The 19,162-nt window shown below is 41.8% G+C and overlaps 1 protein-coding gene across 5 annotated transcripts in view; it reads left to right on the top strand.

Annotated features, from left to right (window-relative positions):
• The first annotated feature begins 1,622 nt into the window (after window positions 1-1,622).
• Window positions 1,623-19,162, top strand: part of BMAL2 (basic helix-loop-helix ARNT like 2) — a 123,315-nt gene continuing 105,775 nt past the window's right edge. For 2 of the 5 annotated variants that reach the window (XM_086713782.1, XM_086713780.1), the window contains exon 1: window positions 1,623-1,872. In XM_086713782.1, coding sequence (XP_086569908.1) covers window positions 1,796-1,872 — 77 coding nt within the window. In that variant the 5' untranslated portion in view covers window positions 1,623-1,795. Of the gene's footprint in view, window positions 1,899-19,162 lie in introns of all 5 variants that reach the window. The other 3 variants (XM_086713779.1, XM_086713781.1, XM_086713784.1) reach the window with 3 other exon arrangements.

The following is a 19,162-nucleotide window of genomic DNA, read 5'->3' as shown; positions in this document are numbered from 1 at the left end:
CCATTCATTTCTCAAGATACAGGTTTTCTACCTCTGTCTTATCCTATGAGGTGTAATATAACTACTCTTTAAAAAAAAGTGCTAGAACGGAAAGCTCTGGAGCATAAAGAAAAAGTAGCCAGTAGGACTTAAACTTGAACATTAAGGGGAATGCACGTTAAGCTTGAAGAGTGATTTGCTGCCACAGAATCCTGTGGTTCTCCTTGAGCATTACTTCCTGCTATCATATTTAGGTTCTGGCTTCCTTTTCTTTGGCTTTCAGGCTTTGGGTGGAAGTGAATCATCATTTCTAAGAAATGAGGACTGCAGTGACTCACCAGCAAGTGTATTGGGTACCATAGTATGAACTCCTAGGAAGATCTGACTTTTACAGTCTGGCTTCTCCCATCTACTGAGTGATCCTGGCCCAAATGCTCATCTGTGAGCCTGTGCTTGCCTACTGATAAGGCAACATTGACAGCTGTCCAGCCACCTCACAAAGGTTGTTGTGAGGCTCACATGAGATGACAAAGGGAAAAACACTTTGTCCTCAAGACAATATATAGTCTGTACTGTACATTTTCACCAGGGCCCTAAAATTCTGCTTCACCTTTAAGGTGACATTTAACCCATGCCTGGGTGTTAGAATGCCTCCCCACTTGGTAGACCATCTCCAGACTGTATATGTATCTGGAAAGCCAGAGTTTGAACATATTCACGGACACGTGGGCCAGATGTAAGACTATCTGCCAGGCTCCTCTGTGGAATTTTTCTTTTTGAGCGGCCAGCGGAAGCTGGTGGATTCAGGTAGAGTTCCAAGTCAAAGCCGGGACTGAGATGTTTCAAGAGTGGTTTTGATTAGGGAAGTGCCTTGGAGTGTGTTACCGAGGGCAGCGGACTTCCCAGCATCGACTTGCACCTCCAGCAGCGTAAAATCCCAGTCCGCCCTTAAGAGGGCAGCAGTTTCCTCTGGTCCTGCCTCCTGTCCGGGATCGCTGTTCCAACCCCCTTGCCCTGGTTTGGTACCAAGTAGCCCTCAGGACGCATATGCAGCTAGTTAAGACGCTATAATGAAGACTGCTGGTGGGAAAAGTAGTAGATTTAGGCTGGTTGACACAAAGCGTTTGTGTTTTCTCTGCTGTTCCTTTCCTCCACCCCCCACCTCTACTAGCCAAACTGTAACCCAGGCACGGGTCTAGGAATCAGCGGGCGCGGAGAGGAGCAGCGTCGTCCGCACAGGACGGAAGGTTGTCAAATGATCCCCAGAGGATCCTGCTTCTGGAGTTACCCAACCGTTGCAGGAGCCAACAGCTTCCTCGGCGACCCCTCTCTGTCCTCGCACCCTTGTCTCTGGAAGCCCTTGCCTAGCCCTACTGTGTACCAGGGAAGTTTCTCTTCCAGCTCCCCCACGGGCCCCCAGGACCCCCACCTTGCAGCGATCTCCGTTTATCCTTTATCTTTGCCCCCAAGGGAAACAACTCCGACCCTCCCAACACTCAGACTGTTTTAACCTGTTTTTAAAAGCCGGTTTCCAGAAAGGCTCCAGGTGCAGCCTCTCCGGCCTTTGTGCTCCTGGCCTGCCGCCGCAGGGGTCGGGGGCGGTGCCGCCGTGACTCCGCCCCGCGCCCGGCCCGGTTCTCCGGCTTTGGAGCCCCGCGCAGCCCAGACCCGCGGGCAGGCCAGTCCCAGGCCGCGTGCTCTGCAGTCCGCGGCCGCCGCGCTCCGAGCTCGCGCTGCTGCGCGCCCAGGCTGCAGAGCTCCCCCAGGGCCCTCGTCCCCGTTCCGGGGCCGGCGCAGGGCGGGCCCCGAGCTCTCTATGCCGCCAGCCCCGGGGCTGCGGAGCCGGCCGGGTGGCTCCTGCGATGGCGGCGGAAGGGGAGGCTGCGGCGAGAGGTGAGGCTTCGGGCGGGCGGCCCCAGGTGGGTGAACGGCGCCGGACGCGCGGGAGCATCCCTCGCCGCGCTGGGGGCGAGCGGTGGGCGCCGCGACGCCAGGTGCTGGGCACAGTTTGCGGAGGGCTCTTCTCGCCCCGGCATCACCTCCGATTGGCTCCAGGACCAAGGTCGTCCCTTGGGGACACAGGTGCTGCGCGGCGTCCCGCGCGTTCTCCCGGGGAGAGGGAGGTGGGGAGTGCCCGGGGTTGCCGCCGGCCTTGGGGTTACACGCAGCCTCCCATCTTGGCCCCGGCTGGACCTTTTGGCGAAGGTGACCTGGAGAGGGACCCTCTGCCGACCACCGGGATCCCACTTCGTCGTCTGCAGGGACTGCTGCGGGGACTTCTTAGATTTCGTTTTTTGTAGGAAGCAGTTGTCATAAGCCATTGAAGGAACTCGGGTCCTGCGAGCCTGTATCCTCTGTGCTGGAAACACTCAATCTCCCGGAACCCGTTTCAAAAACTGCCCCGCGGTGGGGCGGGCAGGGGGGGCAGGGGAGCGCGTGGAGGCGGGTCCACCGCATCTCTCACTCGAAAATGACAGATTGCCCCGCAATAACCCTCAGTCAACGAGAGGTGGCCCTTTTACCGTTGCTGCTTTAGGAAAGCCAACGTTTGAATTCGTTTGTTTTGTTTCATATCTAAGTGGAGTTTTCGTGAATTGAGTTGGAAGCGTTGCTGTTTCTTTTTCCTCCCTCCAGTATGCATACACTGGCAACATTGTGTGGTCTTGTCCATTGCGAGACCACTCGCAATTCTGGGATGGTTATAGAGTATCTGTTTGGTCAAAAGGGAGGCAGGGAAAAACACAGAAATAACTAAAGGAAAACTGAGTGGCAGAGAGAATTTCAGGGACGCCATTGATTTAATCCGCACTGTCCTTTTGGAATATGGTGATGAGTTGTGATTTTTCTCTGAGATACAGCAATGAGAAGAGGTGCTCTTGAAAACTTTATACAGCTAATGGGGATTTGGATCATGGGGAGATTTCCAACATTCTGTCATGTGAATATGTGAAGTCTTTCTGGATGACATAAAGATGTGGGTAAGCGCTGTTTTGCAAAGAGAAGACAGTATATATGGTGTTAAGTTCAGACATGTCACTGGGGTTAAGTTATTTATCCTTAGCTTTAGTTTCTTCATCTGTAAAATGGGGGTAATTATAGTATCTGTTTTATAGGGTTGTTAGGATTAAATGAGATATAAATGCATTTAAGTACATATAAAGTGCTTAACCCAGTACTTGAGAAATAATAAGTGCTCCACAAACCTTAGCTTAATACAATTATTAATTTACAGCTCCCATTTGCTTTGTGAAATTGACGAATCTTGTCTGGTTAATTAAAATGTTATCCCACCAAGTGAAAATTGGCCAAATTGAAGAATATTTGGACTTTACTGAAAAAAGAGAAACCTAAAAATGCACCCACCCATTCAAAGAGTGGCCTTCGTGGCAAAAGCCTTCTGGACTTACAAGATTTCAGGCAAATAGCTTATTGCTCCTTAGCCGAACACCAAACATGCAGCTGGGAATGATTAAAGTTAATCCTTCTTAGGTAAGAGTAGCAAAGTTTCACTGGGGGCTGGGAGGGCCAGCATTTATTGAGGCCCTGTTACATACCAAGCATTGCGTAAGAGATGCCTTCCTTAGTTCACAGCAGCCCTGTGACGAAGGTGGCATTATCTCCATTTTGCAGATGACATGAGAAAACAGGCTGGCCCACAGTTGCACAGCCAGAGAAATGACAAAACTGGACTCAAGATCTGTGGCTACTGGCCATGCTGCTTTCCTTTCTTTCCTGTCTCACTGGGTGGCGCTAATGAGCGATGTGCGCCCTTTCAGACCCCACCGCCCACCACCACCTTTAGATAAAAAGGGTGAAACACACGTTGCTACACATTCCCCTATCCCTGGTGGGAAAACAAAACAAAACATGTTTTCCTTACACAAAATCCCTAAAGATTTCTTTTCCCTAGGCAGTTTGACGTTAAGGTCCTGGTAGTAAAATACCAATCTAAAAGTGGTGGGGAAAAAACCCTCCATGGTGGTTACCCTGCTGAGAATAACTGCAGGGCTGCTTTTGCAGATGGCTGCCAAAAATCAGCTGGTGCCTAACATAATTGCTCAATTTTTTGACAGGCTTATGGTAAACACCAAGGTTAAGCAAGCTGCCAAGTGACTGGGTGTCCTCCTGGCCAATGATTCCAGAATTCTTGGGAGTCAGGGCCAAGGCAATCACGCAGGAGAGGCACATTTTCAAGATTGACCACCTGAGATGGTTTGGGGTCTTGTTGTCTGTGGGACAGCTCTCTCGCCTTCCCTTTCTTACTAGGGCATGTTTTCACCTGTGATGTTATCAGACAACTCTTTCTAAGGCATAGTTCTGCAATTATAGTGGCTTAAATTCATTTTTGTGACTCAGAAATTAAAAAAAAAAAAACATGTCCCAATCAACTTTGCATAAGCTGCCACTCCTGGCCTGGACCCTTAGGCAAAGCTTGAGCCTGAGATGCTTTACTCAAGATAAACCAGGATGGACTAAAACTGCTTTTCACATGTTTGGGGCAAGGTTGTGGAGCAGGTGGGAAGTGAGAGGAAAAGAGAGAATGGAGGGAGGTAGGGGTGGAATAAAGAGAGAAGAGGGGAGAGAGTAAAGGCCCAAGAGGGAAGGAAGGCGGAAAGTGAGGGAAAGAGACGGGGAGAGGAGAGGAGAGGGTGGAGGGGAGGGGAAGGAAAATGAGAAGGGGCAAGGCCAGGAGCTGGGAGAGGGGAGAAGAGGGGAATGAGGCAGGGTAGAGCTGAGAGCATGGAAGGGGGTAGGGACTGCCAGCTCATCAAAGTTTGACTCCAGGAAAAAATAAAAAAGACATTTAATGTTTAAAATATGTAGGGAAATCCAAAATATTAGTAAACAGAAATTTCACTTTACTTTTTTCCTTGTGGCAAGACCCTTGGTTCTAAAAAGCATGGTCTCGGGGCGCCTGGGTGGCGCAGTCGGTTAAGCGTCCGACTTCAGCCAGGTCACGATCTCGCGGTCCGTGAGTTCGAGTCCCGCGTCGGGCTCTGGGCTGATGGCTCGGAGCCTGGAGCCTGTTTCCGATTCTGTGTCTCCCTCTCTCTCTGCCCCTCCCCCGTTCATGCTCTGTCTCTCTCTGTCCCAAAAATAAACGTTGAAAAAAAAAAATTTAAAAAAAAAAAAAAAAGCATGGTCTCTTTCTGTGCTGTAAACATTGATTACAGCAACCTTTCGAAATCTCTCCCTTTACATAAAGTTCAGGAAATCATAAATTGGGTAATAACATGTCATTCTAGTAGCCCTGACTTGAGTTGTCCCATTTAGTTGAAGACCTCCAGCTTTCCACTGTGACAGCTGAGTTACACAGCTGCCTGGGGTCTGGGTCACGAGCCAGCATCAGTACGGTCATCCGCAGTATCAGGGACTCTGTGAGCAGGTGCCCTGCAAGAGACGAGTGTACCTGAGACATCTGCCTGCTCATCTTTCCTGGTTTCTGCAGGCCTGCTCCCTGCAGTCTGTCCCCCCCCCCCCCCCCCCCCCCCCCCCCCCGCCAAATCCCAGCCTGTCTGTACCCTCCCCCTGCCTCACCCAGTGCCTCCCTCCTTCCTGGCAGGAGCTGTGAAAACTTAAAAGAACCTACAGTTTAAACTCTTATTGGAGCTGGGACTACAGCTGGAAGACCTTCTCTGCAGCTGCTTGTAGTATTTCTGGATATTTACTGATCGTTTATGAAGCGCTTAGCTGTGCTTATGCCCATTTCTTCTTATGCCCCCATTTTCTTCTCTTGTGTGAAGTCGCATTTAGCAGTGCTTCACAAATACCCTTTAAATTATACCACCTTAGGCTATAATATCTCACCTCCCAATTAAAAAAAAAATTTCAATGTCTATTTATTTTTGAGAGAGAGACAGAATGTGAGAGGGGGAGGGGCAGAGAGAGAGGGAGACACAGAACCCAAAGCAAGCTTCAGGCTCTGAGCTGTCAGCACGGAGACCGACACGGGGCTCGAACGCACAAACCGTGAAATCATGACTTGAGCCGAAGTCAGTTGCTTAACCCACTGAGCCACCGAGGCGCCCCTCCAATTTTTAAACTTAAAATATTTTAAAATTTCTTAAACTATTTTAAATCAGTCCAGTTATATAATATTAAAATTCTCATTTGAAAATACTTAAATATTGTTTGGTACGATAGGAAATTTGTCGTTTGTCCAAATAAGTTATTGGTATCTCATTTCCCTAGTCTTTAATCTTACCATTTAAATCTCTAAATAATATCTTTACAGAGAGATAAAAACAGAAGCTGGAGGAAAAGGAAACATGGAGAGAATCATTTTTTCACTCAACATGGTTTGCATTACAGGATATTTATTATTGAAGGTGAAGATTATTGCCGGAAAACAGTAATTGCCAATATATTCAAAATGTTTTAGTTCTAATATTTTATGTATTTTTTTAAGTAGATAAGAAATACACTTTACCATATGTTCCAAACATGTTGCGGGCAAAGTGGAGAGTCATCCACTGGCTTTTTCTTCCAAAATATCTCCATTTTGTCTCCCTATCATGTCCTGTAGTCTGTTACATGAGGGCGTCTGCCTTTCCCCATATGGTTTAAACTTTGCTCCCTGCAGGTGTTGCTCAGGCTGTTGTCTGCTACTGGAATGCTCCTGCCCTCCAGATGGGCATATGGAAGTCTTACCTTGTCTTGAAGGCTGAACTCAGGTGTCACTGTGTTTTTACTTGCCTGTGGAGGAGGACAGCTGGTGTACAGGGAAATGAGCATGAGCTTGGGAACCAGGCCATTGGGAATGTGATCACCAGTTTCATTATTTACTAGCTATGTGACCTTGGCCAAATTATTAAACTGCTCTGAGCCCCAATTTCCTTGTCTGTAAAATGGGGGGTAAAAATGCTTAACTTGGAAGCTTATGTGGGAATTAAATGAGATGATTCCCAGAGCCTCTCCTCTCCCCGTTATGGAAATGCTTCTCCCCTTCTATTTTCCCACTGTAGTCTTTTTGTGGGTCTGTTGTAACATTTGGGCCTGCTTGCCCCAAGTTATTTACGTAGGTTTCTTAGCTCCAGCCCTGGTTGCCCATTCCTAGGAGAACAGGGTTGATTCTTACTCATCTTTAAAATCTCCAACTCCTTGTACCTGTTAAATGCCTAATAAAGGTTTGTTGATTTTAAATAAATAACGATTGGTCTAATGTGTGGACAGTGCTGGTTCATTCATAAACTATCCATTAAATACAAACTACTGTACTAAGCACACAGAGATGAAGAAATGGATAAAGAAAGAAAAATGATTCAAGAGCTTATAAATAGGTAAAAAGCAGTCAAGGTATATGTAACAAGATAGAACCTAGTAAAATCTCTAGTTTAACTGCTGAGAGTGAGCCTCGCTACCCAAAGGAGAAATCACATCTAGTTCAGTGGGGAGGGACTCACAGACTTTAAGAGAAGGTGCTAACTTTAGTATCAGTGGGTAGATAATTCTTGGGGAGGTAGCCAAGAAGAGGGTCTTTCAGGACAGAGAATAGGAGATATGCAAAAGTCATCAGTAACTAGTTCTATGAAAAATGCTGTTGATGTTTTGATAGTGATTGCATTGAATCTGTAGATTGCCTTGGGTCGTATAAACATTTTAACAACCTTGATTCATCCAGTCCGTGAGCATGGTATAGCTTTCCATTTATTTGTGTCATCTTTAGTTTCTTTCATGAATGTCTTATAAGTTTTCAAAGTATAGGTCTTACACATCCTTGGTTAAATTTATTTCTAGGTATTTTATTCTTTTTGATGCAATTATAAATGTGATTATTCTCCTAATTTCTCTTTCTGCCAGTTTGTTATTAGTGTATAAAAATGCACCGGATTTCTGTGTATTAGTTTTGTATCCTGAAATTTATTCTAGTAAGTTTTTGGTTTTTAGGGTTTTCTATATGTAGAATTATGTCATCTGCAAATAATGATAGTTTATTTCTTCCTTACCAATTTAGATGCTTTTTATTCCTTTTCTTTGATTGCTGTGGCTAGGACTTCCAATGCTGTATAGAAAAAAAATGATGAGAATGGATGGCCTTGTGTTGTTCCTGATCTTAGAGGGAAAGCTTTTAGTTTTCCACCATTGACAATGATGTTAACTGTGGGCTTGCCATATGAGGCCTTTATTATGTTGAGGTGTGTTCCCTCCATCATCCCTTTTTTAAAAAAAAAAAAATGTTTATTTTGAGAGAGAGAGAGAGAGCGAGTGAGCTAGAGAGCTGTAGGGGAGGGGCAGAGAGAGGGAGAGAGAGAAGCCCAAGCAGACTCTGCACTGTCAGCACAGAGCTGGACATGAGTCTGATCTCATGAACCTCGACACCATGACCTGAACTGAAATCAAGAATTGGACATGTAACCAACTGAGCCGTTTAACCACTTTTTTGAGAGTATTTTCTCATGAATTATGATGGATTTTGTTAATTGTTTTTTTCGGCATGTATTGAGATGATCATATGGTTTTTGTTCTTAATTTTGTTATTGTGTTTCACATTGTTTGGTTTGTAGACATTGAACCATCCTTGCATCCCTGGAATAAATCCCACTTGATAGTGGAGAATGATCTTTTTAACGTATACTTAAACTTGGTTTGCTAGTATTTTGTTGAGAATTTTTACATCTATGTTCATTAGAGATATTGGTCTGCAATTTTTTTTTTTATAGTGTTTTTTTCTAGTTTTGGTATCACAGTACTGCTGGCCTTATAGAATAAATTTAGAAGCATTTTTTCCTCTTTATTTTTTTTATTTTTTATTTATTTATTTATTTATTTAAAAAAAATTTTTTTTTTCAACGTTTATTTATTTTTGGGACAGAGAGAGACAGAGCATGAACGGGGGAGGGGCAGAGAGAGAGGGAGACACAGAATCGGAAACAGGCTCCAGGCTCTGAGCCATCAGCCCAGAGCCCGACGCGGGGCTCGAACTCACGGATCGCGAGATCGTGACCTGGCTGAAGTCGGATGCTTAACCGACTGCGCCACCCAGGCGCCCCGTTTCCTCTTTAATTTTATACAATAGGTTGAGGCAGATAGATATTAACTGTTTTTTAAATGTTTGGTAGAATTCATCTGTGAAGCAGTTGGGTACTGGATTTTTGTTTCTTGGGGTTGTTCTCTGTATTTTGTTTTTTGTTTTGTTTTTGTTTGTTTGTTTGTTTTTGACTACTGATTCCATTTCATTACTAGTAATTGATCTGTTCAGATTTTCTCTTTCTTCCTGATTCAGTTTTAAGGATTGTATGTTTCCAGGAATTTATTCATTTCTTTTAGGTTGTCCAATTTGTTGGCATATAATTTTTGATAGTAGTCTTATAATCCTTTGTATTTCTGTGATTTCCATTAACTCTCCTTTTTCTTTTCTGATTTTTATTTATTTGAGTCCTCTTTTTTTTTTTTTTTCCTTGATGAGTCTGGCTAAAGGGTTATCAATTTTCAAAGAACTAGCTCTTGGTTTCATTGATCATTTTTATTGTTTTGTTTTGTTTTTAGTCCCTATTTCATATTTTCTGCTCTGCTCTTTATTGTTTCCTTCCTTCTACTACTTTGGGCTTTGTTCTTTTTCCTAGTTCCTTTAAGTGTAAGGTTAGATTGTTTGATGTTTTTTGTTTCTTGAGTTGGGCCTATATTGCTCTGAACTCCCCTCTTAGATCTGCTTTTGCTGTGTCCCAGAGAGTTTGAATCTTTATGTTTCCATTTTCATTTGTCTCCATGTATTTTTTTTATTTCCTCTTTAATTTCTTCATTGACCCATTGGTGGTTCAGTAACATGTATAGCCCACATATTTGCATTTTTTATAGTTTTTTTTTTCGTGAAATTGATTTCTAGTTTCATACCATTGTAGTCAGAAAAGGTGCCTGATATGATTTCAGTTTTCTTTAATTTGTTGAGATCTGTTTTGTGGTCTAACATGTGATCTGTCCTGGAGAATATTCCTTGTGCACTTGGGGGGGAAAAAAAAGTATATTCTGCTGTTTTTGAATAGGATGCTCTGTATATATATGTTAAGGCCATCTGATCTAATGTGCTGTTCCAAGCCACTATTTCCTTATTGATTTTATATCTGGATGATTTATCCATTGATGTAAGTGGACTTGTAATGTCCCCTATTGTGTATTATTGTCAGCTTTTCCTTTTATGTCTGTTAATATTTGCTTTATATATTTAGGTGCTCCTATGCTAGGTACATAGATATTTACAATTGTTCTATCCTCTTGTTGGATTGATTCCTTTGTCATTACACTTCATTTTCAGTTTTTATGTAACTTAAATCTGAAGTGGGTCTCTTACAGGCTTACAGGCAGCATACAGATGAGTCTTTTTTTTTTTTTTTTTTTTTTTGCTATTCATTCACGATGTGTCTTTTGATTGGAGCATTTATTCCATTTACAGTAAAGTAATTATTGATAGGTTTGTACTTGTTTAATTGTTTCCTGGTTGTTTTTGTGGTTCTTCTCTATTCCTGTCTTCTTTTCTTGCTCTCTTCACTTGTGATTTGATGACTTCAGTTTATGCTTGAGGTTTTATTCCATTAATTTTTTGTGTGCTTGTTAGAGGATTATGGTTTGTGGTTACTATGAGGTTTCTATGTGACATCCTGTGTATATAGCAGTCTATAATAAATTGGTCACTTATGTTTGAACACATTCTAAAAACACTACATTTTTTTAATTAAAAAAAACTGTTTAATGTTTGTTTATTTTTGAAACACAGAGAGTGAGTGTGAGCAGGGGACGGGAAGGGAGGATCCAAAGTGGGTTCTGTGCTGTCAGCAGAGAGCCTGATGCAGGTTTGAACTCATGAACCGTGAGACCATGACCTGAGCTGAAGTCAGATACTTAACCAACTGATCCATCCAGGAGCCCCTATTTAATTTTTTTTTTAATGTAAACTCTACACCACATGTAGGGCTTGAACTCATGACCCCAAGATCAGGAATTGCATGCTCTCCTGACTGAGCAAGCCAGGCACTCCAAAACACTGAATTTTAACCCCATCTCCATGTCCTATATATATGATGTCATATTTTACATCTTCTTATTTTGTTTATCCCCTAATTTTCATAGATATGAGTAATTTTACTACTTTTAAAAAAATTTGAGTATAGTTGACATGCAATGTTATATTAGTGTCAGACGTACAATTAGTGATTTGACAAGTTTATACATTATCTTGTATTTACTATAAGTATAGTTACCATCCATCCCATTACATTGCTGTTACAAAATCACTGACATGCTCTGCTTTATTCCTGTGACTTACTCATTCCATATCTGGAAGCCTGTATCTCCCTCTCTCCTTCACCCATTTTGCCCAAACCCCCACTTCCCTCTGGCAACCATGTTCTCTGTATTTATAGTTCATATTCTGACTTTTGTTTGTTTATTCATTTTTTATTAGATTTTATTTATGAGTGGAATCATATGGTATTTGTCTTTTTCAGTATGACTTATTTCATTTAGCATTATATGCTCTAAGCCATCCATGTTGTCTCCAATGGCATGATCTCATCCTTGTTTTTAATTTTTTAATTTTTTTTAATGTTTATTTTTGAGAGAGAGAGTGAGCATGTGTACGCAGGTGAGGGGAAGAGAGAGAGGGAGACACAGAATCCAAAGCAGGCTCCAGGCTCTGAGCTGTCAGCACAGAGCCCAACGCAGGGCTCGAACTCACAGGAACTGAGATCATGACCTGAGACGAAGTTGGATGCTTAACCAACTGAGTTACCCAGGTGCCCAGATCTCATCCTTGTTTATGGAGGTGTAGTATCCCATTGTAATATATACCACATTTTCCTTATCCATTTGGCTTTTGATGCACACTTAGGTTGCTTGCATGCCTTGGCTATTGTAAATAATGCTGCAATAAACATAGAGGTGCCTATATCTTTTCGAGTTAGTGTTTTCCTTTCCCTGGATAAATACCCAGTACTGGAATTATTGGATGATATGGTATTTCTATTTTTAATTTTTGGAGAAACCTCTATACTTTTTTCCACAATGGCTATACCAGTTTGCTTTCCCACTAACAGTGCATGAGGGCTCTTTTCTGTCCACCTCCTTGCCAGCACTTGTTATTTCTTGTGTTTTTGATTTTAGCCATTCTGACAGGTATGAGGTGATATCTCTTTGTGGTTTTGACTTGCATTCCCTTGTTAATTAGTGATGTTGAGCATCTTGTCATATGTCTGTTGACCATTCATATGTCTTCTTTAGAAAAATGTCTATTCAGGTCCTTTGCCCATTTTTAAATTGGATTATTATTATTATTTTTTTTTTTTGGTGTTCAGTTATATAATTTCCTTATATATTTTAGATATTAATCATCATTGGATATATCATTTGCAAAGATCTCCCATTCAGTAGATTTTCTTTTAGTTTTGTTGTTTTCTTTTCTATGCAAAAGCTTCTTATTTTGATGTACTCCCAATAGCTTATTTTTGCTTGTTTCCTTTGCCTTATGAGACATGTGTAGAAAAATATTGCTATGGCTAATGTCAGAGAAATTACTGCCTATGTTCTCTTCTAGGATTTTTATGCTTTCAGGTCTTATATTTAGGCCTTTAATCCATTTTGAGTTTATTTTTGTGTATAGTGTTAGTAAGTGGACCACTTTCATTCTTTTACATGTAGCTGTCTAGTTTTCCCGGCACCATTTATTGAAAAGATTCTCTTTTTCCCCATTGTGTATTCTTGCCTCCTTTTTAATAGATTAATTGACCAGATAAATGTCTGCTTATTTCTGTGGTTTCCGTTCTGTTCTATTGATCTATGTATCTGTTTTTGTGCCAATACCATACTGTTTTGATTACTACAGTTTTGTAGTGTATCTTGAAATTGTGATACCTCTAGCTTCATTATTTTTGATCAAAATTGCTTTGGCTATTTCAGGTCTCCTGTGGTTCCATATACATTTTAGTTTTATTTGTTCTAGTTTTGTGGAAAATGCTGTTGGTATTTTGAGATTTATTGAATCTATAGATTTCTTTGAGTAATGTGAACATTTTGACAGTATTAATTCTTCCAATCCATAAGCATGAACTATCTTTCCATTTGTTTGTGTCATTTTCAGTTTCTTTCATCAGTATTTTATAGTTTTCAGAGTACAGGTCTTTCACCTCTTTGGTCAAGTTAATTCCTATGTATTTTATTCTTTTTTGGTGCAATTGTAAATGGTGTTGTTTTTTAAGTTTCTCTTTCTACAATTGTTGTTATTGTATAGAAATGCTACCAATCTCTGGGTATTTTGTATCTTGCAACCTTACTGAACTTGTTGATTACTCCCTATAGTTTTTTAGGGGAGTCTTTAGGATTTTCTATGTATAGTATCATGTCATCTGCAAATAGTGACAGTTTGCCTTCTTCCTTGCCAGTATAGATGCCTCTTATTTCTTTTTCTTGTTCGATTGCTGTGTCTAGGACCTTCAGTACTATGTTGAATAAAAATGGTGAGAGTGGACATCCTTGTCTTGTTCCTGATCTTAGAGGAAAATCTCTCAGTGTTTCACTGTTGAGTATGATCTTAGCTGAGGGTCTTCCAAATATGACCTTTTTTATGTTCAGGTGTGTTCCCTCTAAACCCATTTTGTTGAGAGTTTTTATCATGAAGCGGCATTGAATATCGTCAAATACTTTTTCTGCATCTATTTAGATGACAATATGATTTTTATCCTTTGTTTTGTTGATGTGGTGTATGATGTTGATTGATTTGTGAATATTAAACCATTCTTGCATCCTGAGAATAAATCCTACCTGATCATGGTAAATGATTTTTTTTTTTATGTATTGTTGAATGCAATTTGCTAATATTTTGTAGAGAATTTTTGCATGTATGCTTAACAGAGATATTGGCCTGTAGTTTTGTTTTTTGTGATGACTTTGATTTTGGTATCAGGGTAATGCTGGCCTTGTAAAATGTATTTGGAAGCTTTCCTTCTTCTATTTTTTTGGAATGGCTTAAGGAGAATAGGTATTAACTATTCTTTAAATATTTGGTAAAATTGACCTGTGAAGTCCTCTGGTCCTGCACTTTTATTTTTTGCACTTTTATTAAATTCAATTTAATTCTTGTAACAGGTATGTTTAAGTTATCTATTTCTTCCTGGTTCAGTTTTGGAAGATTTATGTTTCTAGGAATTGATTTCTTATAGATTGTCCAGTTCATTGACATATATTTTTACATTTTCTTCTCTTATAATCGTTTTATTTCTATGGTGTCAATTGTTGCTTCTTCTCTCTTATTTCTGATTTTATTTATTTGAGTCCTTTCTCTTTTTTTTCTTCATGAGTCCAGCTAAGGTTTTTTCTCTTTTCTCTTTTCAAAGAACCAGATCTTGGTTTCAATGATTTCTTTCTGTCTGTCTGCCTGTCTCTACCTAATTTATTTCTGCTCTGATTTTTATTTCCTTTCTTTTACTCACCTTGAGCTTTATTTGTTCTTCTTTTCTAGTCCCCTTAGGTGTAAGGTTAGATTGAGGTTTTTCTTGTCTCTTGTTTCATTCTTTTGCAGATAGCTGTCCAGCTTTCCCAACACCATTTGTTGAAGAGACTTTTTCCCCGTGCATATTCTTTCCTCCTTTGTGAAAGATTAACAGACCATATAATCATGGGTTTATTTCTGGGTCTCTGTTCTGTTCTGCTGATCTATGTGTCTATTTTTGTGCCAGCACCATACAGTTTTGATTACTACAGCTTTACAGTATAACCTGAAGTCTGGAGCTACTTAATCTCTTAAACTTTTATCACTTTTTACAGAAAGAATAAAGAAAGATTAATAGTAAAAGAGAAATATAAAACAAAAAATGAAACAAGAGAGAAAAAAGAAAAAGTGAAAGAAAATAAAAGAGGAGAAGAGGGGTGCCTGGCTCAGTCGGTTGAGTGTCCAACTTCGGCTCAGGTCATGATCTCCCAGTTTGGGAGTTTGAGCCCCGCGTCAGGCTCTGTGCTGACAGCTCAGAGCCTGGAGCCTGCTTCGGATTCTGTGTCTCCCTCTCTCTCTGCCCCTCGCCTGCTTGCTTGCTCGCTCTTTCTCTTTCTCTCTCTCAAAAATAAATAAAACATTAAAAAGAAAAGAAAAGAGGAACAAAGGGAAAAAAACAAGAAAAACAAAACTGACCAAAAGTAAAACAAAAGAAGAGAAATTTTAAAAAGACAAAAAACATAATAAAATAAAAATTCAAGAATACAAAATAAAAACAAACCAGAGAAACACAAAACCATGGCCTGTTTTTGGTGTCCCAACAGCACAGGGCAGCTGATGTGGGCTTGCGGATCCTGGGCTTCCTGATGTTTCAAGCTCCCTGAGCTAGACACTGCTCAGTGTGTGCTTTTAAGGTGGAGAGTGCCGCGGTCCCTTCGCACTTTTAAACTGTCACTTTTTTTTTTCTTGTGCCGCAGTGTGACTGGTGCTGGTGTGTGCTTGAGGACCCTGGGCTTGCCTGAGGTCACAAGCTCCCTGTGATGACTGGATCCACCAGTTGTGGCATCTGGACCTGCCCCTTTTGGCATCCAGAACCTGTCCTGGTCTGCGCTTTTAGGGTGGAGGGGAAAAAATGTTCCCATAGTTCTTCTGCCCTTTTAAACCATGGCTTTTTTTCTGTGTCCCAGCACCAGCGGGCTGGTGTGGGCTTGTGGATCTGGGCTTCCTGAGGTCGCAAGCTTTCCGTGATGATCTGACCCACCAGTTATGGCATCATGACCTGCTAATCATGGCATATGAACCCACCTGTTATGATGTCCAGACCCTGCTCCGGTTTTGGCTTTTAAGGTGGAGGGGGGAGAGAGTATTCCCACAGCTCCTTTTAAACCTGGCTTCTTTCTCTGTGCCCCAGTGCGATTAGGGCTGGTGTGGGCTTGTGGACTCTGGGCTCCCTCAAGTTGTAATTTCACTCAGATAATGGGTAAGCTCACCCATTATGGTATCCAGATCCTGCTCCAGTCTAGGCTGTTAAGGGGGGAACACAACTGTGTCCTTCAGTCTCTCTGACCTGGAGAGTGTTCCAGAGCTCCTCCGCCTCCTGGCAGATTTCTAGAGTGGTCTCTCCTATATGCTGGTTCCTCTTTTAAACTGTGGCTTCTCTGTGTCCCCAGGGACAGAGGGGTCTGTTCGAGTTCCTCAGTGCTGTCTCTCTCCCCACTTCTGTTCACGGTGTTGGGGTGGGGGTTCTCTTTGTTACTGTGTCTCTCTCTTCCTGTTCTCTTGCCATTCTCTCTGTCTTTGTTCAGTAGCTGTTCAGTCAGCCCTCAGTTCTTCTTCAGGAAGAATTGTTCTATTAATAGGTGTAATTTGGTGTGTTCCCTGGAGGAGGTGAGTTCAGAGTCTTCCTACGTTGTCACCTGGAACCAGAACTCTAATTTTACTGCTTTTGTCTTAACTTTTATACTAGCTTTGTAAGTGATTGATCTACTACCTTTGCTATATGTTTGCTGTGACCAGTGAATTTTTTTCCTTTTGTAATTTTCTTACCTCTAGTTATGTTCTTTTTTTCCCTGCCTTTGAGAAGTCCCTTAAACATTTCTTGGAAGTCTAGTTTAGTGATGATAAACTCCTTTAACTTTTATTTGTCTGAGAAACTCTTTATCTCTCCTTCAATTCTGAATAATCTTGGCAGGTGCAGTGTCCTTGGTTGAAAGGTTTTTGGTTTTTTTGTTTGTTTTTTCCCCTCTTTCAGTACTTTGAATATATCATGCCACTGTCTTCTGGCCTGTGAAGTTTCTGCTAAAAAACCAGCTGATAGCCTTATGGAGTTTCCCTTGTTCTTAACCATTTGCCTTTTCTCTTCTTTGAAGATTCTCTCTTTAATTTTTGACATTTTAATAATTATGTGTCTTGGCTTCTCCAAAGAAGACGTCCAGATGGCCAACCAACACATGAAAAAATGCTCAACATCACTCATCATCAGGGAAATACAAATCAAAACCACAATGAGATACCACCTCATACCTGTCAAAATGGCTCACATTAACAACTCAGGGAACAACAGATGTCGGTGAGGATGTGGAGAAAGAGGATCTCTTTTGCACTGCTGGTGGGAATGCAAACTGGTGCAGCCACTCTGGAAAACAGTGTGGAGGTTCCTCAAAAAATTGAAAATAGAACCACCCTACAACCCCGCAATTGCACTACTAGGCATTTATCCACGGGATACAGGTGTGCTGTTTCAAAGGGACACATGCACCCCCATGTTTATAGCAGCACTATCAACAATAGCCAAAGTATGGAAAGAACCCAAATGCCCATCGATGGATGAATGGATAAAGAAGAGGTGGTATATATACACAATGAAGTATTACTTGGCAATCAAAAAGAGTGAAATCTTGCCATTTGCAACTATGTGTATGGAACTGGAGGGTATTATGCTAAGTGAAATAAGTCAGTCAGAGAAAGACAAAAATCATATGACTTCACTCATATGAGGACTTTAAGAGACAAAATAGATGAACATAAGGGAAGGGAAACACAAATAATATAAAAACAGGGAGGGGGACAAAACAGAAGAGACTCATAAATATGGAGAACAAACTGAGGGTTACTGGAGGGGTTGTGGGGGGGGGTGGGCTAAATGGGTAAAGGGCACTAAGGACTCTACTCCTGAAATCATTGTTGCACTATATGCTAACTAATTTGGATGTAGATTAAAAAAAAAAGTTAATAAAAAAAATTATTATGTGTCTTGGTATTGAGGGCTTTCTGTGCTTCCTGAACTTGGATATCTTTTCGCTTCTCCAAAGTTTAGGGGAGTTTTCAACAGTTATTTCTTTAAGTATATTTTCTGCCCCTTTCTCAATCTGTTCTCCTTCTAGCCTCCTGTAATGCAGATGTTGGTGTACTTAATGTTGCCCTGGGGGTCCTTTAACCTATCTTCTATTTTAAATTCATATGTATTATCTATCTATCTATCTATGTATCTATCTATTTTGTTGTTCAGCTTGGATGCTTTCCCTTAGCTTGTCTTCCGGATAGCCTGTCTGTTCTTCTACATCCTGTAGTCTGATGCAGATTTCCTCTAGTGTGTTTTTCATTTCAATTATTGTATTTATCAGCTCTGACTGGTTATTTTTGATATTTTCTATCAGTTTCTTAAAGTTCTCACTGAATTCACACACTCCTCTCATCTGGTGAACATCTTTTTTACTCTTTCTTTGAACTCTTTATTAGGTAGATTGCTTGTCTCCATTTTGTTTAGTTCTTTTTTTTTTTTTTTTTTTTTTTTGAAGATTTGTCTTATTCTCTCATCAGGACCATATTCCTCTGTCTCCTTATTTTTTCTGGCTCTCTGTGTTTATTACTATGTATTAGGTCAGCTACATCTGGTCTTGAAAGTAGTGACCTTCTGTAAAAGGCATCTGTGGGGCCCAGTAGAAGGCTGTGACCTCTACAGGCATGCTGGTGGGCAGGGCTGGCTTCCTTGTCCCTGGCAAGTGTCTCCTCCTGGAGAGGTGCTGGACCTGACAGAGGCTGTCTACCCGGTGTTGCAAGGCAGGAGCCCCTTTGCAGGAGTGCCGGCTGGGGTGGGTGGGTTGGTAGAGCAGGGCAAGTGGTGCCAGTATGGTAACGGAAAGTATAAGAACTGGCTCCCACAAGCTTCTGGCCAGCTGGGCTGAAGTAGGGCAAGAAAAATGGTGCCTACCAGTACTTCCATTCCCAGAGAGAGCTCCCACAGATCCCCGCCCCTCTGGCACGCATGCCTGAAGTTAGTCAGTGAGTCTCCTTCGTGTATAACCCAGGTACTTTTCAAACAGGGGGTCTTGGACTGAGTGATACTAACGAGTGGAGTCTCAGTTTCCTATAGCTGTCCATCTCTCCTGAGTTAAGCCCTGCTGGTTTTCAAAGCCAGGTGTTATGCGGGCTTGTCCTGGTGCAGGTCTCAGGGCTGGAAGTGCTGATCCAGCTGGAAGGCTTGATCCCCTTGCTACCTTGGGAGCACCTCTGTGCCTGTGATGTCCCTCCTGCTTGTGGGTCTCTGCCACACCAGTGGTTTCATTCTCTGCTGCATCCTTTTCCCTCCTGTCCTTCTTGACGTGGCCTTTTCTTTACTTGTTTGGCTGCGGGAGATCTGCTCTGCTAGGCTTCGGGTTGTTTTCAAAGTGAGCTGCATTATATGTAGTTGTTGCCTTGTTATGTCTGCGGCACGAGGTGAGCTCGGGATCCTCCTATTCCACCATCTTCCTTAAACTGCAACCAGTGTAT

Source organism: Puma concolor, chromosome B4 (assembly GCF_028749965.1).
Source record: "Puma concolor isolate L17-30 chromosome B4, mPumCon1.1.hap2, whole genome shotgun sequence".
Taxonomy (NCBI): domain Eukaryota; kingdom Metazoa; phylum Chordata; class Mammalia; order Carnivora; family Felidae; genus Puma; species Puma concolor.
Note: the sequence above shows the minus strand (reverse complement) of the source record. Positions and strands in the feature narration are given on the sequence as shown.